Source organism: Macaca mulatta, chromosome 1 (assembly GCF_049350105.2).
Source record: "Macaca mulatta isolate MMU2019108-1 chromosome 1, T2T-MMU8v2.0, whole genome shotgun sequence".
NCBI classification, from domain to species: domain Eukaryota; kingdom Metazoa; phylum Chordata; class Mammalia; order Primates; family Cercopithecidae; genus Macaca; species Macaca mulatta.
The window spans coordinates 63,370,492-63,393,453 of record NC_133406.1 but is presented as its reverse complement, the minus strand read 5'-3'; the positions used below and the strand labels follow the sequence as shown (position 1 = coordinate 63,393,453).

General features: G+C 42.4%; 1 protein-coding gene and 1 pseudogene across 3 annotated transcripts; one reads left to right on the top strand and one right to left on the bottom strand.

The window, feature by feature from the left end:
• The first annotated feature begins 998 nt into the window (after positions 1-998).
• On the top strand, positions 999-22,270 carry ELK4 (ETS transcription factor ELK4). 3 transcript variants are annotated; one of them, XR_013399114.1, is made up of 6 exons: positions 999-1,223; positions 8,569-8,784; positions 11,651-12,523; positions 13,726-13,842; positions 16,768-16,937; positions 19,788-19,927. XR_013399114.1 is itself a non-coding variant. In NM_001261604.1 (5 exon segments), coding segments are annotated over 4 exon segments (1,296 nt in total). In that variant the 5' UTR covers positions 1,026-1,223; positions 8,569-8,577; the 3' UTR covers positions 16,867-17,315.
• Positions 6,336-6,989, bottom strand: LOC114680210 (gamma-aminobutyric acid receptor-associated protein-like; annotated as a pseudogene).
• Positions 22,271-22,962: the final 692 nt, after the last annotated feature.

Below are 22,962 nucleotides of genomic sequence, written 5' to 3'. Positions count from 1 at the left end.
AAACAAACATGTAATCTATTTCTTGGAGGTTTTGTTCAGCTGTCCTAATTTATGACTTTACATTCCTTCTGGTGCTAAACTGCTCAAGTAGCTTCTTGTACCAAGTGTGACCTGATTCCTTAAGAATTTTACTTAATGAGAACCTCTAAGCGAGAAACTCTTGCTAGGTGTTTCATGCACCTTAGCTTCTTTAATCGTTACAACAACTCTGAGAGACTGGGTTCTCTCCATCCTTGTTTTAGAGAGGTTAAGGTTGCTTAAAATTGGTGAGTTAGTGAGGGGTAGAGCCACGAATGGATTTCTGGTCACTGCCTCCATCGCCATGGCAAACTTTTCCCACGACTCCAGCGCTCCCATTTGTTAGTCCCCAGGCTAGAAAGCCACAGTGCTAATTTAGTATTTATCAAGCGTTTGTAATGTCCTGGTATCTGGCACTTCGGTGAGAAAGCTGTAGCGACCCCAACTTCTAATAGCGAGTGGTAAGGCAGACGAGCAACACAGGAGGGAGGAGCCTCTTGCCAGAGCTTAACACCAACAGAAGTGGTCCCCAGCAGGTTGCTCCGCGAGCGCCACCTCTTCCCTCCAACCGAGGAGAACGTGGCGCGCCCCTGAGTAGTCCAACGTCCCGGCCCAGGCGGTAGCTTGGGTGCTGGCGCGTCCCGGACGGGCGCCTAAGGGAACTGGAAGCAACTGCACCGAACGCCGCTGACAGCGGCGAGACGACTCCAGGAGGCGCCCTAGCTGCATCCCCTAGCCACACCAAACCCGGGTTTGCGGGCAGCCGCGGCTCACAACACCCTTTCGGAATCGCGGCCCCTCCCCCCGGAAGTGACGTTGGCGACTACGGCGTCTGGGAGGGACCCAGGCGCAGCCGGGGGGTTTGAGAGTGGCGGCGGCCGCGGAGCGCCTGGCAGGCCCCGCCGCTGCGAGGAACGCCCCGAGCGCGCGCGCCCGGCGTGTAGCGGCCCCAAGACCCGCGCCGCCGCTGCCGCGTGCGGGGGCGGGGTGGGCGGGGCGCGAGGAGCCGCGGCGGCGGGAGATGCGGGCGGCTGCGGGCACCCGGCGGGCTCGGCTGGGCCGCCGCCGCGTTCTCCGGCTCCGCCGCGGGGGTCGCAGCGGCTGCCGCGCCGTCCTCGAGTTTCCAGCGTGAGGAGGAGGCTGAGGGCGGAGAGGCGCATCGTGTTCGAGGCGGAGACCGAGGGGGAGCCCCGCGCGTGGCGTCGGTGAGCGGCCAGCCCCGCGCACCCCCTCGGGATCTCGCGGCCGCAGCCTCACCGGCCGGGAGCTGGGACTGGGGCCGAGGGGTGCGCGGCACAACAGGAAGTGGGGGCGGGGGCCGGGCGCGCGCTCCTCTTGGGTCCGCCCCCGGCCGGCCGGGCACCGCGGCGCGCAGGTGGACGCCGGAGCGCACCGCTCAGCTTTCGTCGCCTCTTATTTGGTCCCCCGAGGTCCCGTGGGCGAAAGGTGGCGGCGATTTTTTCGGCGTGGGTGGGGAGGAGGGGAGCAATTCTGACTTTCTGTAGTGACAGGAAGTTGGAAAATGAAAGTACAGTAACTCAGTGCTTACCAAGGCCCGGTGAGGTTGCACCTCTTCCCCTGGACTTTGATCTCCTGTGGGGCACGCGCGGCCGTCCGTGTTTCTTCCTCTCCCCAAGCTCGCTAGTCATCCGGTGTCGAGTTTCATTTCTTTTGCTATTTCGCTCCAGCGGCCCCCCGCCCCTCTTTACTTTCCGCCTTGTGCACAGCTGCATCAAGGCTGGTAGCTTCGTTCCTGGGAAGATCAATTGGAAACATCTTTCGGGGCGGGATAGTAACTGGCCTTGGAAGGAAATAGGGATGTTGTTGACTGAAGTAGTCAAAAGTACACACTTGACTTTTTCTCCAGCTATTGCTCTTTGAAATTTGGGGAATTTAAATAAAGATTCTGGAGTTTTATGCCTCATCAGAATGGTCTGCCCATCTCTTTGGTTGATAGATAAGATCCTGTGTCCTCTTCCCACCCCCTGGCTTGGAAAACGGTGCTTCAATATTTAGGCTTGGCAGCGGTGTTTTCATTAAAATGTAGTATGATTCAATATTTTCCCTTCAGGAACACTCTTCTCTTTGATTTTACTTAAACATTAAAACTGCGTAAGTGGAATCTGTTCACTCCTAGTGAAATAGTGTCTTCAAGTTTTATTGTAAGAATATTGTAAGGACTGCAGGATCCTATACAAAGAGAATATTTTTTAGGAGCCTGTGTAGTTAAAAACGTCTGGTTACTTTTGGTTACTTTTTGACAACCGTGAGTATTTTGATTCGATACTAGGCTTGATACTTGGTTTTAAGTAGCAGGCTGAAGAAAATTTGGAGACTTTGTGTTTTTTTGGGTCTTAGCTACTGTCTCTGAAAAATAGTTGGGCTATGGGTCACCACAGCAACTGGACTGTGTGTATTATAAACACGTTTAGGGTGGAAAAGGTTTTATTTAATAGAGACTTCCTTTCCTTAATACATTACTTCAACATGCTCACTTCTTTCAATTTAGCACAGGGATTGGTCTATCTTTGAAGTGTTAAAATAGAATCAATTATGTTTTCAGCCTTTACCACCTCAAAAATCAAACTCCTTCATTTGGACCAGTTAAGTGTTTTCTTCCTTTGTTATAATTTTAAACTTTAAAAATTGCAATTGCAGAAAACTCGAGATTCTTGTGAGAAGGAAAATCAAGTAATTTTCCTTTTTTTTTTTTTTTTTTTTTGATAAGAATAAAAGGTTTTGTTGTGTTGTGTTGTTTTTGTTTTTGTTTGAGACAAGATCTCACTCTGTTGCCCAGGCTGGAGTGCAGTGATGTGATCTCTGCTCACTGCAACCTCCATCTCCCAGGCTGAAGCCATTCTCCCACCTCAGCCTCCCGAGTAGTCACGCACCACCATGCCCGGCTAATTTTTTGTATTTTAGGTAGAGACAGGGTGTCAACATGTTGTCCAGGCCGGTCGTGAACTCCTGAGCTCGAGCTCCCTCCTTGGCCTCCCATAGTGCTGGGATTACAGGCATGAAGCCACCACGTAGTTTTTAATAACTGTCTTAGGGAATTTTTTTCTCCAGCCTTTTTTTTTTTTTTTTTTTTTTTTTTTTTTTGAGACAGGGTCTTGCTCTGTCTCCCAGGCTGGAGTGCAGTGGCGTGATTTCAGCTCCCTGTGGCGTCCGCCTCCCGGGTTCAAATGTTTCTCCTGCCTCAGCCTCCCGAGTAGCTGGGATTACAGGTGCCCACCACCATGCCCAGATAATTTTTGTATTTTTAGTGGAGACAGGGTTTCACCATGTTGGCCAAGGCTGGTCTAGAACCGCTGACCTCAAGTGATCTGCCCTCCTTGGCCTCCCATAGTGCTGGGATGATAGACGTATGCCCGGCCAGCTCTCTTTTATATCTGATGAAATCATTGAAGATCATAGTTAATACCACACTTTTTGAAACTAACATGAAGAGTTTTGACTTAACTATATACAAAGACGTTAGGTGCTTTTTCAATCAAAAGAGTAACAATATCATAATTGAATTAACAAAATATTCCTTTAAAGTACCCACTGAAAATGTCCATTTTATATCTTTGTTTTTCTCAAAATCATTTCTAATACTTCAGTCTAAAACCTCAAAGCCATTTTTTCTTTTTTCTTTTTTTTAAGAGGGAGTCTCTGTTGCCCAGGCTTGAGTGCAGTGGCGCGATCTCGGCTCACTGCAAGCTCCGCCTCCCAGGTTCAAGGGATTCTTCTGCCTCAGCCTCCCGAGTAGCTGGGACTACAGGCGCCCACCACCACTCCCGGCTAATTTTTTGTATTTTTAATAGACACGGGTTTCACCTTGTTAGCCAGGATGGTCTCCATCTCCTGACCTCGTGATCTACCCGCCTCTGCCTCCCAAAGTGCTGAGATTACAGGCGTGAGCTACTATACCTGGCCAAAGCCATTTTTCTTTTGCTGTCCACAACCTTCTATCGTAGACACACTAGATGCTAAAGAAGCATCAGCATTTTCCACAACAGCTCAGTTCTACCCTAAAGCAGCCAACAGCTCACCAGCGTTTGACTGAATACATGCTGCTCCACTGATAACCAACAGGGAAGGTGCAAGTTAACTGTACCATCTGGGGAACACCTGTATTTTGGGGAATCTCCTTGAGTGCTCATTATGGGGACATTAATTTGTTGTTTTTGTCTTTTTAGATGTATAGCCGAGGCTTTAAACTTACAGGGCTCAAATGTTATCTACATGATAGGTATTAAGACTCTAGGATTCGGGTGTTGGAATTTTTTCAAAAACAAATGGAGTAATAGGCACCCCATTTGTGTAGGCTAGAGACTCCCATTCTCTGTCTTTCCTTCATCTTCTGACAAATGGATTCATACTCCACCCCTAAAAGCAGTCTTATATGAAGGTGATGTCTGGAAATGTGGAAATTGAGTTCTTGGCTTAAGATAACATTTACTAGAAAGTAGTTTTAACAGGATTAGATTGGAAATAATTGTTTAAGTGGGAAAACTGTGTTGTAGAACAGTAACTTGCCATCATTAGGCATCAGAAGGAAGGCCTATCAGGTAAACTCAGAGACATAACAGGGAACCCCTACCTGCCTCCACCATGCTTAACGGATATAGTATAAAACCACTATTTTAGCCCCGCTTAAGTGAGGCTATGGGGAACTATGATTTCCAGTGGGCACGGTTATTTGGCATTAAGGTAGCACTTCATATTTGTGGATTATTATCGGTATCTAATATGTAATGCTTTTTTTTTTAACAATCAATCAATGATGTGAGTGTTTTTATCCATTGGGAAAGTGGTTTCCCTAATGGATAGAGTATGTGACTGTGATAAAAGAGACTTGGGACTCATGGCCTCAGCTTTTCCATGAATTCTCACTGTGGGCAGCATCTCTCCCTTTCTATCCTTTATTATTTTTGCATCGTTACTTTTAGATGACTATCTCTGTACAACCAGCTTCAAAGTGATAATCATGAGGATTATTGGAGGACATTCTCAGTGTTTCAGAAAAGTTATGGAAACTCAACTATTTTCCACTACAGTTTCTTATCTCTGCCCTTTTTGGAAGTAGGCATAGTTGACCCGTAAGGATCCCATCTTCTGTGAGTTGTTGTTAGAATTAGTCTTCCCAGACCTAACTTTTGTAATGTTTGTTGTGTTGTTTTAAACATCTTTATTGAGATATAATTCACATACCATAAAATTCATCTCCTTAGGTGTAATATGCTGTGGGTTTTGTTCAAGCATCAACACAATCTAAGTTTAGAATATTTTCATCACCCCCAAAAGAAACCCTGTACCCATTATATGTCATTCTCCACTTCTCTTCCCCCTGCTTTTTGGCCCCCAGTCCTAAAGAATTACTAATCTATTTTCTATGTCTATGGATTTTCCTATTCTGGACATTTCATATAAGTGGAACCATACAATATGTGGTCTTCTGTGGACTGGCTTCTATTAGTCACTTGCATAATGTTTTCAAGGTTCGTCCTTGTGTGTGTGTGTGTGTGTGTCTGTACCTCATTCCTTTCTGTGGCTGGATGATACCGCATTATGAATGTGCCACATTTTATTCATTCATCAGTTGACGGACTTTTAGTTTGTTTCTACTTTTTAGATGTTATGAATAATTCTGCTAAGAACATTACTGTGTAAGTTTTTGTATGGACATATTTTTCATTTCTTTTGGGTATATACCTAGGAGTAGAATTGTTGGGTCATGTGGTAAATGTGTCCAAAGTGTCTACACCATTTTACATTCCCACCAGCAATGTACAAGGGCTTCGATTTCTCTACGTCGTTGCCAATATTTGTTATTGTCTATCTTCTTGATTATAGCCTTCCAAGTAGGCATGAGGCGGTTTCTTAGGTGGTTTTGATTTTTAGTTCCCTAATAACTGTGTGGAGCATTTTTTTTTTGGTGGTCCCGTCACAATTTCAGTCCCTTCCAACTACCCCCCAAAAAGAAGGTAGTAAAAGGAAGGGATTGCTGGGGTTCTGAGCCCCTTGGGCGATCAGAAAAGGAACAGAAACCAAAACACCCACTGGATGTTACAGAGACTGACAATCAAGAAGTCTAAAGCAGAGTGGGAAAGGCAGGCAGAGAAAGGGGAAGAAAGGAGAAAGGAGAGGTACGAGATGCCAACTCCACCATTACCCATCCTAAGAGAGGCTGGAGAGAAAGCCTCAAACATTAAGAAGTGCCGGTCCTGAATGAGGGAGGTGGTGTTTGAGCTTGGAGGAGGAGGTCAAGAAAGGGAGGCCACCTCTCTTTGCAGAATGAGACCCCCGCCTTCAGCTCAGGGGCAGCAGCATCACAGACCGTAGACACTTTCATCACTGTAGGCAACGTAGAGAAAGAAGTCTTCATGGTGTTCCTGGTAGAGCTGACCCATTGTGGCACTGGTGGGCAGAATGACATTGTTGACAGAGAAAAGCAAGGCATCCTCAGCTCGGAGATGAATTCGCTTCCGGATCAAAAAGTAGAACTGGGCCGGGTGCGGTGGCTCACACCTGTAATCCCAGCACTTCCGGAGGCTGAGGCAGGCAGATCATGAGGGCAGTAGTTTGAGACCAGTCTGACCAACATGGTGAAACCCTGCCTCTACTTAAAATACAAAAATTAGCTGGGCGTGGTGGTGGGTGCCTGTAATCCCAGCTACTCAGGAGGCTGAGACAGGAGAATCGCTTGAACCCAGGAGGTGGAGGTTGCAGTGAGTCAAGATTGCGCCACTGCACTCCAGCCTGGGTGACAGAGTGGGGCTCCATCTCAAAAAAAAAGAAGTAGAACTGACCAACTGTGAGATCAGAAAGCACCAGGTATTTCTTTTTGTCCAGGTCTCCTATCCAAGCTTTGGGAGCTTTTTCTACTATCACTGGCACCCAGTCTGGGTATTTCGTTCCAATCTTCTTGCTCTGGGAGCAGCGTGTTTCTTGAACGGATGCTCTTCTTTGTACACGAACTTCATCCTCCCGGTAACCAGGCTGAACTAGGCTGGGCTGAGGGAACCTGGGGGAGCCAGGATGGGGGTGGTGGTGATAGTGGTGACATGTGGGCAGATTCAGCCAATGTAGAACATTTTTTTGTGTGTTTATTGGCTATTTGTATATCTTCTTTGCTATGATGTCTTTTCAAATTCTTTACTTTTTTTTAAAGTTGTAGGCGTTTTTTATGTATTTTGGATACAGGTTCCTTTTGTGATACATGGTTTGAAAATATTCTCCCATTTGGGGGATTGTCTTCTCACTTGATGGCATTATTTGTAGCACAATGGTTTTAAATTTTGATGCAGTCCAATTTTGATCTGTTCTTGTAGTGTTTTAATGGTATTGATTTAATTTGTTTTCAAACTCTATTCTAACCCATTGAGATCTTATTACTAGAGAAAGGAAGGTTTTCTGTTTTTGTTTTGTTGTGTTGTGAAGTATTCAATCATAGGATTCTTAGGACACACTTACATGGATTTGGCCAGAGTTTCTGCCCTAAAGAATTCTTCCTAATAGAAAGGTGTTTTGAAATTCTATGAGGAAAATACGTTTATGAGAGAGCATTCCTTGCTGCTCCTTTGCCTAAACCAATGGTTATCTGCCAGGATGATTTTGACCCGTAGGGGAATATTTGGTAATGTCTGGAGATATTTTTGATGGTCTCAGTGGGGCAGGGGGTACTATTGGCATCTAGTGGGTAGAGGCCAGGTATGCTGTTAGACAAACTGCAGTGTACAGGACAACTTCCCACAACAAAGAATTATCTGGCCCCCAAAACCAATAATGCCAAAATCGAGAAACTGTGGCCTAAATAGGGAGATCCTGAAACTTAAGATACTAAAAGATTTTTCTTCAACCCATGTCTTGATAATCACATAAAGGTTGCTAATCAAAGGAGAATCTTTGCAGATGGAATCCCTGTGGACAGAACAGTGACAGAGAAATTAAGAGAACACTTTGTTGAATTCAAAATGCTGCCAATTTGTATGTAAATGACATTTATGGTGATGGAAACCAGTTGGAGCAAAAGTAGGTTATTCCCTACACCTCAGCCCCTGCGCCATCCTGAGATAGACACAAACACACTCGCAGGCAAATAACCAAATCGGGTTGATTTAGACAGATGCTGGAATGGTGGTCTCCTGAGAGAATACAGGAATGAGATTTTAGGATTCAAATTTAACAACAGTGATTGACAGTCACTAGTGATTGACAATCATTGTCTTTTGCTATAATTTAGGGAACTAGCTTCTCCTCCTTGCAAGTTGCTTGTTGCTTGAGGCATTTCTTAAGCAGCGTGGCATCCTTAAGAGTTTGGACTCTGGGTCCAGATTGCCTGGGCTTAGATCTTAGCTTCACCATTTCCTTGTGTGATGTTGGACAAGTTACTTAACCCGCTTATGAGTCAGTTTTTTCTTATGTAAAATGAGGATGCAGTAGTATCTACCTTATAGAAATGTGGGGATGAATTCATATGTTTAGAGCACTTAAAACAGTGCTTGACATACAGTGTTAAATAGGCTGTTAATATTATCACATATCTTATCTATATTGTTTCAGCTCATTGCTATGGACAGTGCTATCACCCTGTGGCAGTTCCTTCTTCAGCTCCTGCAGAAGCCTCAGAACAAGCACATGATCTGTTGGACCTCTAATGATGGGCAGTTTAAGCTTTTGCAGGCAGAAGAGGTGGCTCGTCTCTGGGGGATTCGCAAGAACAAACCTAACATGAATTATGACAAACTCAGCCGAGCCCTCAGATACTATTATGTAAAGGTAGTACACATCCTGATCTTACACTATACAGAGAACCTCAAGACAAAAATGATTCCTTCTTGGCTGGTTGCGGTGGCTCACGCCTGTAATCTCAGCACTTTGGGAGGCCAAGGAGGGTGGATCACCTGAGGTCAGGAGTTCAAGACCAGCCTGACCAACATGGTGAAACCCCGTCTCTACTAAAAATACAAAAATAAGTTAGCTGGCCGTGGTGGTGGGTGCCTGTAATCCCAGCTACTCAGGAGGCTGAGGCAGGAGAATCATTTGAACCCTGGAGGCGGAGGTTGCAGTGAGCCGAGATCGCGCCATTGCACTCCAGCCTGGGCAACAGAGAGACTCCATCTCAAAAAAAAAAAGAATGATTCCTTCTTTTCTGTTGAGGTTATAGATACCAATGTCCTAGTTTATTTTAATCCAGTGTATTTTGTAGCAGCAGTTTGGAATTAGGATACAAGGTATAAATGTTCAGGCTGTATTTCTACCAAATCTTTCTTTTTTTTTCTTTTCTTTTTTTTTTTTTCCTTTTTTTGAGACAGAATCTCTCTCTGTCGCCCAGGCTGGAGTGCAGTGGTGCAATCTTGGCTCACTGCAACCTCTGCCTCCAGGGTTCAAGCTATTCTGCTGTCTCAGCCTCCCAAGTAGCTGGGATAACAGGTGGCCACCACCATGCCCGGCTAATTTTTTATTATTTATTTATTTATTTCCTTAGTAGAGGTGGGATTTCACCATGTTGGCCAAGCTCGTCTCGAACTCCTGACTTCAGGTTATCTACCTGCGTTGGCCTCCCAAAGTGCTGGGATTACAAGTGTGAGCCACCACACCCAGCCACCCCAGATCTTATTTATTAACTTATTCCCATTACACATATTTTATTCCTAATTACAGTTGTCTTTGAAAGAAAAAGTATGTACAGAATTGGAATATGACAAAAGCAATTTGAGATTCTTGAGGATACATAAATATTCTCGTGTGTGTCATAATTTACTTTAAAAATTGTGAAGCCTGGAGTAGTAGCTCATGCCTGTAATGCCAGCACTTTGGGAGGCTGCAGCAGGAGGATCACTTGAGCCCAGGAATTTGAGACCAGCCTGGGCAACACAGGGAGACCCCGTCTCTACAAAAAATAAAACAGCCTGGCGTGGTGGTGGTGTACACCTGTAGTCCCAGTACTCAGGAGGCTGAGGCAGGAGGATTGCTTAAGCTCAAGTGGTCGAGGCTGCAGTGAACCATGATCACACACCACTGCACTCCAGCCTGAGTGACAAGTAACCCTGACTTGGGGGAGGGGGGGCGTCATATATGTATATATACACACACATATATATCTACATATATATACTTGTTTTATATCTTAATTTTTAGTTTTAGTTTTACCCAGGGAATACAAATTAACACCTTATACCTTAAGTAGTAGTTGTTTATACACAGAGTTGGTTTTTTAGTTAAAATTGCTGAGATCTTAATTTCTTTCACTTTTTTTTTTTTTTTTTTTTGAGACAGAGTCTCGCTCTGTCACCTGGGCTGGAGCGTAGTGGCGTGATCTTAGCTGACTTTAGCTTCTGCCTCCCAGGTTCAAGTGATTCTCCTGCCTCAGCCTCCCAAGTAGCTGGGATTACAGGCATGCACCACCACAGCTGGCTACTTTTTGTATTTTTAGTAGAGATGGGGTTTCACAATCTTTACAGGAGGCTGGTCTTGAACTCCTGATCTCAGGCAGTCCACCCGCCTGGTCTCCCAGAGTGCTGGGATTTTAGGCGTGAGCCACCATGCTGGGCTCTTTCACAGTTAAGTGGTTGATCTTATCAGCTTTCCTGTCTGGAGATAAACTGGAATTTCTGAAGGAAGTAAGAACCTTAACAGATATTATGTTCTAAATTCCTTTTTTGCAGCTGGGCACAGTGGCTCACGCCTGTAATCCCAACACTTTGGAAGGCCGAGGTGGGTGATCAGTTGAGGTCAGGAGTTCAAGACCAGCCTGGCCAGCATGGCAAAACCCCATCTCTACTAAAAATACAAAATTAGCCAGGCGTGGTGATGTGTGCCTATAATCCCACCTACTTGAGAGGCTGAGGCAGGAGAATTGCTTGAACCTGGGAACCAGAGGTTGCAGTGAGCTGAATCGCACCACTACACTCCAGCGTGGGTGACAGAGCGAGACCTCATCTCAAAAAAATAAATAAGTAAATAAATTCCTTTTTGCTGACTCAGGCTGTGTATGGGTTATACCTTTGGAATTGTTTGAGATTGCAGTTCAGGGACTTCTCACCTGTACACATACTTGGTTGAGAGTAGTAAGCAATTAAAATTCTTCAGCTTTTATGTAACATACTCGGTTTTGTTAATAAGACATTGAAGTGTTCTTGCCTTAACTTCTCCATAATAGTAGGGACTGTGTTTGGTATGGCTAGATGAATTTAGGTGATTTTGAAAGTTTTAAGTAAGTGACGTCTACTTCTAAAATGGCAAACCTTATTACACCAGCTTTTTCTTTTTTTTTTCTTTTCTTTAGACCGAGTCTTGCTCTGTCCCCAGGCTGGAGTGCAGTGGCTTGATCTTGGCTCACTGCAACCTCCGCCTCCTGGGTTCAAATGATTCCTCTGCCTCAGCCTCTTGAGTAGCTGGGACTACAGGCGCACGCCACCATACCCTGCAAATTTTTTCTGTTTTAGTAGAGATGGGGTTTCACTATGTTGTCCAGGCTGGTCTTGATCTCCTGACCTCGTGATCCGCCTGCCTTGGCCTCCCAAAGTGTTGGGATTACAGGCGTGAGCCACTGCGCCTGGCCGACGCCAGCTTTTTCATGGACTATGGGATAAAATTTGTAAGAAAGGATAAGAATGCTGGTTTTTTTTTTTTAAACCTACAGAATATCATCAAAAAAGTGAATGGTCAGAAGTTTGTGTACAAGTTTGTCTCTTATCCAGAGATTTTGAACATGGATCCTATGACAGTGGGCAGGATTGAAGGTGACTGTGAAAGTTTAAACTTCAGTGAAGTCAGCAGCAGTTCCAAAGATGTGGAGAATGGAGGGAAAGAGAAACCACCTCAGCCTGGTGCCAAGACCTCTAGCCGCAATGACTACATACACTCTGGCTTATATTCTTCATTTACTCTCAACTCTTTGAACTCCTCCAATGTAAAGCTTTTCAAATTGATAAAGACTGAGAATCCAGCCGAGAAACTGGCAGAGAAAAAATCTCCTCAGGAGCCCACACCATCTGTCATCAAATTTGTCACGACACCTTCCAAAAAGCCACCGGTTGAACCTGTTGTTGCTACTATTTCAACCAGCCCAAGTATTTCTCCATCTTCAGAAGAAACTATCCAAGCATTGGAGACATTGGTTTCCCCAAAACTTCCTTCCCTGGAAGCCCCAACTTCTGCATCTAACGTAACAACTGTTTTTGCCACCACACCACCCATTTCGTCTATACCCCCTTTGCAGGAACCTCCCAGAACACCTTCACCACCACTGAGTTCTCACCCAGACATCGACACAGACATTGATTCAGTGGCTTCTCAGCCAATGGAACTTGCAGAGAACTTGTCACTGGAGCCTAAAGACCAGGATTCAGTCTTGCCAGAAAAGGACAAAGCAAATAATTCATCAAGATCCAAGAAACCCAAAGGGTTAGAACTGGCACCCACCCTTGTGATCACAAGCAGTGATCCAAGCCCACTGGGAATACTGAGCCCATCTCTCCCTACAGCTTCTCTTACACCAGCATTTTTTTCACAGGTAACTCGCTCTTTATGGTATCACCATTGCTTTCATTTATTTGCCCTTTTAAGCAAATCCAGAATTTATACACTCAAGTTTGCTTTCTTTTACTTAGGTTTGTCTTAGAAAGGTTATGTGTGACTATCATGTGAAAGTTACCCCATTTCTCATCTTAATTAGGATTGCTAAAATAGAAAGTTTGGAGTATTTTCTTAAAAAATTCATTGTTCTACAATTAAATAAATATTTTGATTTTTCTATTTCCTCGTAAAGAAAGTACACACGCTCTCTCGCTGTCTCTCAGTCTTATAAAACTCGTTGGTACCTTATAAAACAGTGATAATCTCAAGTTAGAAAACAGTAGGTCCTGAGAACCGTAAGAAAAATGACCAGTGTGACGTTGAGTAACAAGTTGGTACAGTTACTTTAGCTATTTATTAACCTGCTCATCTCATAGAACATTTTAATAGATTTTTCCCAGGCCTCATTATTAAAAAAAAAAAAACATGTTGGTGTCTTGGTTACCCATTATTCCTCTGTACCTGAATTCCGGTTGGTTTTTCTTTTTTTTGTTTTTTTTTTTGAGACGGAGTCTTGCTCTGTCGCCCAGGCTGGAGTGCAGTGGCCGGATCTCAGCTCACTGCAAGCTCCGCCTCCCGGGTCTACGCCATTCTCCTGCCTCAGCCTCCCGAGTAGCTGGGACTACAGGCGCCCACCACCTCGTCCGGCTAGTATTTTTTTGTATTTTTTTGGTAGAGACGGGGTTTTGCCGTGTTAGCCAGGCTGGTCTCGATCTCCTGACCTCGTGATCCGCCCATCTCGGCCTCCCAAAGTGCTGGGATTACAGGCTTGAGCCACCGCGCCCGGCCCCGGTTGGTTTTTCTATTTGGAAAAGACTTTATAAATGTTGACTTAAAAAGAGGTTAAGCACCAGAATCTCAGAATTTACCACCAAATAACTCATCCATGTAACCAAAAACCACTTGTACCCCTAAAAACTATTGAAATAAAAATTTAAAAATTTTTAAGTAGTTATTATCACCTTTATCTTTCTTAGCTTGTAAAAATCATTTATGAGTTGTCATGATAAAATTTCAGACTTGGAGATACTTGGAGTGGAGGATAGGGCAATATTTAGGTTTGGGTTATTTGTATGCTATTTCAAGGATAAAACATCCTGGTAAGTCATTCAGTGAATATTTTTGCTTTGTGTATTACAGACACCCATCATACTGACTCCAAGCCCCTTGCTCTCCAGTATCCACTTTTGGAGTACTCTCAGTCCCGTTGCTCCCTTAAGTCCAGCCAGACTGCAAGGTGCTAACACACTTTTCCAGGTAATTTTGTAAAAGTCTGTCTTCTGTAGTTGGAGCATGTTAAATGAAGAAAGAGGCAAAAAGGCAGGGTCCCACTATTCAATTTAATCATTATAAAACTTCTATTTAATAAATATTCCTTTTTTATTTTTTGGGATGGCGTCCTCACCATGTCGCCCAGGCTGGAGTGCAGTGGCATATCTCAGCTCACTGCAACCTGCACTTCCCAGGTTTAAGCGATTCTTCTGCCTCAGCCTCCGGAGTAGCTAAGATTACAGGTGTGCACCACCACACCTGGCTAATTTTTGTGTTTTTAGTAGAGACCGAGTTTCACCACGTTGGCCAGACTGGTCTCCAACTCCTGACCTCAGGTGATCCGCACACCTTGGCCTCCCAAAGTGTTGGGATTACAGGCGTGAGCCATTGTGCCCTGCCCAATAAATATTCTTTAGATTTATTTTTGAATTTCCAAATGTTAATTTTCTAGCTGGCAAACAGTTTGGATAAATACAGCAAAGTTTCATTTTCATTATTTACTATTACATTTGAGTTAGACCAAGAATTGTTCTATACTGTAGGAGATTTAGAGCCCACCCCATCTTTTTGTTGCTAGAAATTCTCTATTAAAAAAAATTAAAAAAAAAAAAAAATGGGCCAGGCACTGTGTGGCTCATGCCTGTAATCCCAGCATTTTGGGAGGCTGAGGCAGGAAGATCGCTTGACCTCAGGAGTTTGAGACCAGCCTGGACAACCTAAGGAGACCTTGTCTGTACTAAAAATTAAAAAAAAAAAATTAAATTAGGCATGGTAGCACGTGCCTGTGGTCCCAGCTACTTGGGAGGCTGAGGTGGGAGGACTGCTTGAGCCCAATAGATCAAGGCTGCAATGAGCTATAATGGCACCACTGCACTCCAGCCTGGGTGACACAATGAGACCTTGTCTCAAAAAAAACAAAATCCTCTCTCTCTCTCTCTCTCTCTCTCACTCACTTCCTGTCTCTCCCTCTGTCACACACACAAACACACACACACATTCACACATACACATACGGGGAAACTCTGCACATAGGTTCCTTCTTTTATTTAAGGATTTTTTTTGCTGGAATGCAAAGGCGCTATCTCAGCTCACCGCAACCTCTGCCTCCCGGGTTCAAGCGATTCTCCTGCCTCAGCCTCCTGAGTAGCTGGGATTATAGGCATGCCCACCACACTAGGCTAATTTTGTATTTTTAGTAGAGACGAGGTTTCTCCATGGTGATCACTCTTGACCTCAGGTGATCCGCCCGCCTCGGCCTGCCTCCCAAAGTGCTGGGGTTACAGGCGTGAGCCATTGCGCCTGGCCCAATAATTTTTTTTTTTTTAATAGAGAAAGGTGTTGAAAATGGTACATCAAACACTCCCGTTTCTCCCTCACTCAGAATTGATAATCAACATTTTATATATACGGTTTTTAAGAAGTGAATATTGTATTATCTCTTCACCAAGGTGTTAGGAAAATTCTTGCCATTCCTAATAGGTTTAGCCATTATTTTGCCCAAAACACCTAGACGTTATAACTTAAAGACTTTCTTGGAGCCAATTCATTTACTTATTCAGGGTTGACTATCTCTGATTTTCTTTTTTTTTTTTTTTTTTTTTTTTTGAGACGGAGTCTTGCTGTGTCGCCCAGGCTGGAGTGCAGTGGCTGGATCTCAGCTCATTGCAAGCTCCGCCTCCCGGGTTTTTACGCCATTCTCCTGCCTCAGCCTCCCGAGTAGCTGGGACTACAGGCGCCCACCACCTCGCCCAGCTAGTTTTTTGTATTTTTTTTTTTTTTTTTTTTTGAGACGGAGTCTCGCTCTGTTGCCCAGGCTGGAGTGCAGTGGCGCGATCTCGGCTCACTGCAAGCTCCGCCTCCCGGGTTCACGCCATTCTCCTGCCTCAGCCTCCCGAGTAGCTGGGACTACAGGCGCCTATAACCGCGCCCGGCTAATTTTTTGTATTTTTAGTAGAGACGGGGTTTCACCGTGGTCTCGATCTCCTGACCTTGTGATCCGCCCGCCTCGGCCTCCCAAAGTGCTGGGATTACAGGCGTGAGCCACCGCGCCCGGCCGTTTTTTGTATTTTTTAGTAGAGACGGGGTTTCACCGTGTTAGCCAGGATGGTCTCGAACTCCTGACGTCGTGATCCGCCCGTCTCGGCCTCCCAAAGTGCTGGGATTACAGGCTTGAGCCACCGCGCCCGGCCTCTGATTTTCTTATATTTTGTAATTTAACTTCTCATTCTTTTAGAAATGGAATGGTAGGGAAAAAGAAGAAAATTAAAAATCTACTTCTGCTTTTTTTTTTTTTTTGCAAACATTTAAAATTTTTGAATAGGAAAAAAAGTTGAGAATTTTTCATATGTTTTTTCATTGCCGCTCATGAGCAGATTGAGTTATAGAGTCAGGTGAGACCTTAAGCAAAGTCTAGTGCTCCTATAGCTTCAGCCTGGAATCTCCCTATAGAGCTGGCCTCAGAATACTTGATGGGGAACCTTTTTCTATTATGAACACCCTCTAACTGTTCGTACCTTTCTGGATCTCTTTTTGAGGGTTTATGATTTACTTCATAATTGAATTACACTCTATAGTGCATATTGTCATTTTCTCGAACTTTCTAAAACCTTCATTTGAGGTTAATTGTAAACCTGTGTACCTTAGGATGTGAAGGAAGGTACAGGTTGTTCTTTGTTTCTACTCCATCGAGGTAAGTTGGAGAATGTTAATATTTAATATGTTAGGACAAACGATTTTTGTTTTTAGTTTTTGTTATGACATCATTATTCTTTCATGATAAACAGCCACTGCCTTTGTCCTGTAAGCCGTTGCAGAAGGCTGTTGTGTTTTGCCTCGGGTAATAGAGTAGGACAGAAAGTAAAAGCTGGGGTTGAGTAATAGGATGATAACGTGTTTTATTTTATTTCTCAGTTTCCTTCTGTACTGAACAGTCATGGGCCATTCACTCTGTCTGGGCTGGATGGACCTTCCACCCCTGGCCCATTTTCCCCAGACCTACAGAAGACATAACCTATGCACTTGTGGAATGAGTGAACCGAGGAACAAAGAACAGAGAGACATTCAACATGATTGCATTTGAAGTGAGCAATTGATAGTTCTACAATGTTAATAATAGACTGTTGTGATTTTTGCCATTCCCCATTGAAAGCATCTTTTTAGGATTGTCTTTGAATAGGACTCAAGTTGGACTATATGTATAAAAATGCCTTAATTGGAGTCCAAACTCCACCTCCCTCTGTCTTTTCCTTTTCTTTTTCTCTCGTTCTTTTCCTTCCTTTCTTTTCTTTTCTCCTTTCAAAATGTTTTGAGCTTTGTGCTGAAGAAATTTGTGGTGGGGTTTAGTGGTTGTGCTTTGCAAGAGCAATGAAGAACAAAGTTACTCCTTCTGTCTGTTGGGACCCTTTGGCTAGGAAAAATTATGCTTAGAATCTGTTATTTAAAGAAATATTTGTGAAATGAATTGGTATCTTTAGGACTAAGTGTGCTCTGTAGAATGGCTTAAAATGAGCTGTTCCTAAGCAGGGGAAAAAGAAGGATCATTCCTATTCATACAAAGTAAAATTGGAGCAGTCATACTGGGGAGATTGTTTTGTGTGAACTATAACATGTGTAAGCAACTCCATGAAAAGGCATCTTGTTTACGTTTATTCAGGGTGGGTCTCATAGCCATATGTATGATCCTGTCTGAACCTGTCAACAGAGCATGGAGCTAGTCTATTTCACTGTAGAAAGATTTTTAGACCTGGGGTTTAAGACAGTTTTTGGAACACCTTGTGAGAATGTGGGACTTCACATCTAGCACAGAAATGCTGTTTGCCCTCTGGGTGGTATGATTATATGCCCATGGAATACAGCATGGGCAAGGATCACTTTTAGGAGGATGAACTTGGATTTTGAATATTTGAAACATCTCTGAGTAAAAGATTTGATCAAATAACTTGAAACAACATGTAGGGGTTTTCTCAATTAGAAGATAACCAAGTGAAGGACCCTGTGTTTTTCCTGTTCATTTTACCTCATTTTCTGCTAAATATTTATCACCTTTCCTTTATGTTTAAGGTTGTTGGAGGTTATGATAGTTTTAAAGATGCAATTAGGAAGGTAGAATTCAAAGCGAAGCCTCCCCAGTCAGTAGCGAAGTAAAGATGTGCTTATTTCTTTCAACTTTTTTGTTTTTTAAATGGGAAAGAACAGAGTTCATTTAGGAATGCTTATACATAGGGATTGGATTGTTCATATTAGTAGTAAAAAATGTAGGCCTTCTTCTCTACATTACGAAATTTAAAAAATATTACCATATGGTAATCAATGCCAGGTACAAATTTGTTGGTTCTCCAAACTGAATTGATATCAGTTCACAGTGGAGTCTTTTGAAAAATTTGGCATTAAAGTCCAGGATTAAATTATATGTTGTCACCATTTACCACCACTACTACCCTCCCCCACCAACCTCTCCCACTGGTTAAACTCGTCTTCTAACCCTGTAGAATCACATGAACTAAATGGAATGAAGGAGTAAGGACTTGAAGGCTCAAACTGACACTGTTACAAACTAGCATCTTCAGATGCATGGTATTTACTTTAAATGTGCTTATATACGTGTAGAGAAGCTCTTGTATAAGAAGACATCTATGCTAGCTAACTTAGTAGAGGGAACATATTCAGTGAGCTGCCTTTGTATCTGTAGTGTCGGAGACTTGTTACTGGTTCATTTGTGGTTATCAGCTGAAGGTTCTGTTCCTGAGATGTGCAATAGTAGTGTTGAAAGGTAGCGTTTAATAGTGATGGGGAACAGACATATTGGACTTTTTTTCCATATTGAATTATTTAGTTTGCATGCCTGTTTGAAATTGGACCTCTCAGCAGCACTTTGGAATAGTTTTATTAGGTTAACATTTTGTACATTAAATAAGTAGATATAGATGGTTGATTTAACTAGATGTGTTAAATTTTGAAAGCACAAAGGTATTTTATCTTTTTGAATTAAAGGAGAAAAGCCATTGATTTGTTTTCACAGATGGTATTTTTCATAATTAACTGTCTCAGCACAGAAGTACCTTGGAACTAAGGGCACCATTGAAACTCAGTTGAAGCAACTTCCTAGCAAACCATTTTAGTGAGTCCTTTTTGCATAAACCTATAGCCTCTGAGAGGTGTAAGGCTGTCACAGATTGGTGATCTGCTATCTCTTTGAGATCAACTAATTTGGAGAAATGTATGTGTGCGTATCGTTTTTTAAGTCAAAGTTTACAACCTTACTGCAGGTGTATGAGGCAGACAGTTCAGTTTATAGACTACCTCCTTCCTGGAAAAGTCTCAGCTTCATATTCTGTTGAATATGCGCAGAATTCTTAGTGTGAAAGGTGATGTACCACTTCAGATCAGTTTTCACTGGAGAGACTTGTATTCGGTAGCTGTAGCTCGTATCCATCCCTAGTCACTTTGCCAGGATGAATGCTGTTGGGCAGCAGTAGCCTAAGTTACAGAAAGGGAACAGATTGAATGGGGTTTTGAGACATCTCTGATATCTTAGCTTTCCTTCTGCTCCGGCCACTATCCACTCAGTCGTGTGCTAGAAAATGTTTAACAACCAGGATCTCTGGGGTGGTGGTGGGGGAAGCCCTGAATTTGTAGCATTTGCTGATTTCTTTCATATAAATTAATTACTCCCCCTGTGGCTGATTTCAAGCCTACCACCTTAGAGTTGAGAAGGGATGTGCACAGTTGGCTCAGAGCCAGTGCTGGCAAACCATTGCATTTACTCCACCCAAGAGTGGATTTTCACATAATTTCTAAAATAATTTTTCTTGTTTATATACTGACTTTTAAAAATACAAAATTAAAATCTCATGTCTGACTTCAGTGATCTTTTTCTTTTTCTTTTTTTTAGAAATGAGATCTTTCAGTAATCCTTTAATTTAATTTTTTAGAGATGGAGTCTTGGTGTGTTACCCAGGGTGGACTCAAACTCCCGGGCTCAAGTGATCCTCCTGCCTCAGCCTCCCACATAGCTGGGCTACAGGCATGCACCACCACACCTGGCTTAGTCATCCTTCTTTATTAATGGTTTGTCACAGTATGTTTGTGATGTTGTATTGCTCATGGCATACTTTATGTGTTTGAACAAAGGTGGAAATTTTCATTGATTTTTTTTTTTTTTTAATTTATGCACAAAGAATCTAGATTTTGAGGACTACGGTAAGAAAAAAAAAGAATTAGAGGCCCTTAAAAGGTCAACTGTAAGCTTTTTAGAGTTAAAATATGAGTTTAATTTTTTCCCACATTTGGACAGTTGAAATTTTGATAGGGACAGTAAGCCCATGAGCTTCTATTAGGCTACTGGATTTTTTTTAACTGGAAAATTCCTTGAAGATTTACATACTATATTACAGACTTTAAAAGTCAAGACTGACTGAAGTAAATCAGAGGTTTGGAATTCTGGAGCTGTAACTCCAGGCTGTTGATAGTATCACTTCAGTTCCATTCACCCCTGCATTGTGTGATGTCCAGTCTGACAGCATTGTTTCATCCTGATCTCAGACTTTCTACCGTGATTCTCAAGTTCTTACAAGTGTCTCTTTATGTTTTTGGTGAATGTGAGCACAGTTAGAGCCACTCAGTACCACTTCTCAATACCTCTGAAGCAGTGGTTCAGAAAAGGAGTGTCCAGCCTTTTTGAACACACAAATTGATCTGTAAAAGTTATCAAACATAAAAACTTTCCCTATTAAGAATTCATATGGGTATATGTTAAACTATATATCGCTATACCAAAGTAATATGTCTGTTATAAAAAATACACAAAAATTGAAATGAAGGATGGCATAAAGAGTAAATCTTGAGGAGCAGTTATAATACTTTCTTCCCACACCCCAGTTCGTTGTCTTGTGCGTCCTCCAGAAAAGCATACGCTTTACCTAAAGACTGCTGACTCAGCACATTCCCAGTCCGATCTCCAAACATGTATGATGTTCCTCTTATGATATATGGAGAAATCCTAGAGATTTGGAGTTTTTCAGGAGAGCTTATTGTCCGCTTTTGAAATTTCACATTAATTCTTTTTGATAAATTCCCAGATAATCATCCATTACCATATGTATTCCATGGCTTCATTCATATTACTTTCATCAGTCTGTTGTCTCTTATCTTCATGTTAGGTATGACTCTTTTTATTTTACTAGTCTGCTCACAAACTTGTTTGGGCCTTATGTTGTATTTTACCAACAAATTTAGAATTATTTCAAGTTGTTTTATGTTAAAATATATAACAAGTTACATTTTCTTGCTGCATTAATACGTTTTTTATTTTTAAAATCTGATATTTCAGCAACTGAAGGAATACTTTTCTTCATAGGTCTGTTCTGTTTTTAACCTCACTGACTGTATATGTTTTATTTACCTGTGCCAGGAATCTAGAATCGTGCTTAGGTGCCATTCTTAGGTGTGAAAACAAGTTTGGAGACCAATGCAGGTCTCTGTGCAGAAACCTGGGGCTCTAAATGAATTTACCAAACCAGTAGGAAAGTTAAAAAGACTACTCATGATGTAGTGTGTCATCTGAAGCTATGATAGAATATATTATTTCTAAAATAGTATTGAGAAGTTAATTATTCAGTCCATTGTAGTGTAGGTGAAGTGTGGAGGTCAGCCATAATTATCTTTCTTCAGCAGATACTCTGACGAGAGACCGGGTTCTATGGAAAATAGAATTATATTCTTGGTTTGGGATCAACAAATGTTGTGTTACTGTTTTAATTTTGCTGGCATTGCCTGAAACAAAGTGCCCTGTTATTCCTCTTATGTCATCAGAACTCTGCTTACTGAAGTTGAAGTTTTAATCTTAGAATCTAGAATTCTTGTGGCTGGTGGTATATTAAGAAAAGAAGGTGGTTTGATTTTATTTCTTGTACTTGGTGGAACCTTTTACTATAGGAGTCATGTTATCTGAAAGGTGAATCATTAATGGTAGTATAATTGTTTCATTTGAAGCTGTCAGTTTCTTCAAGTCACTTCTCTGAAAAAAGTTGTGATAGATGGATAGCCTGCCAGAAAATAGCAATTTCTAAGGTGCTGCCATCCACACTTACTTATTGTGAAATATGAAAATCCAGAGTGGTTTGTGTGAGAGGGGAAATACTGGCTGTAAGCTTTCTACAGAAAACAGGAAATTCATGCTGTTGTTGACATAATTTTAAAGGAAACTTTTAACAAGAATATTCATGAGGGATACAGTCAACATAGTTAATCTCTTGAGTGCTAACCATTTGAGTATAGTCCACATCAGGAAGTTTTATGAGGTTGAAAACTTTACTTTGAAATATTTAATTGGGAGACTAGACCATTTCTTTCCAAGTCATTCTGATTTATTGTCCTAGTAAATGTATGTGTATGCGTATATACTGATGTGTTGACTGAATATGTGTGTGTGTGTAAATCTGTTTTCAGAGGGAACATACATTGATGGCTCCTAGTCTATTTTATACTAAAACTTAAAAAAATTTTGCTGCACTTTGCAGTTGCCACTTTTTAAAAGATTAATGCTTTGCACATTTCAGTAGGCCTTAAAGACGAATTGCTTGCCAACATTTTAGAAATACATTGCTTACATGTGACATACTCTAAACAAAGTCATCGTAAACTGTTCTCTTAGGTTCATGTATTATTGAGCAAATAAGGATGTCCTTTCTTAAAATTTCTACATTTATGTTTGCTTTTGTGTAAAATCTTTATTAGTTTGTGTTATAAGTTTCTCCAAGAGGAGGTTTATACTGGAAGCAGTATTTCTAAAGTACAGGGATTCGACCATGGATTGAATACAGTAGTGGAGGAATGCTGGCATTGTGGCCTAATTTATCCTTTTAAACCGTATGTCATTAGTATTAGCCAAAACCTCAGAGTAGAGTGTCTTGGGCTGAATGATCTTCTCAACTTCGCCTTGTTTCCCATCACATAAAGGCTCCTTCTGGTTGTTTTCCCTTGCAGGGATTGTGAGTCATGCTCACACAGGCCTGGTGTCTTCTGGATGGGGTCAGGGAGGAGGTGGGGGTTTCCTGTGGCTAGCCCAGAGTTCTAGCCAATGGAATCATTCAAGAAGAATGCCTAAAG

Bases quoted from the DNA above. Each gene is read 5' to 3' on its own strand.
- ELK4 (XM_015118422.3), top strand. From the start codon at position 8,578: ATGGACAGTGCTATCACCCTGTGGCAGTTCCTTCTTCAGCTCCTGCAG. The intron at 8,785-11,650 runs GTAGTACACATC...TTAAACCTACAG, and splicing joins TCAGATACTATTATGTAAAG to AATATCATCAAAAAAGTGAA. The intron at 13,843-16,767 runs GTAATTTTGTAA...TTTATTTCTCAG, and splicing joins GTGCTAACACACTTTTCCAG to TTTCCTTCTGTACTGAACAG.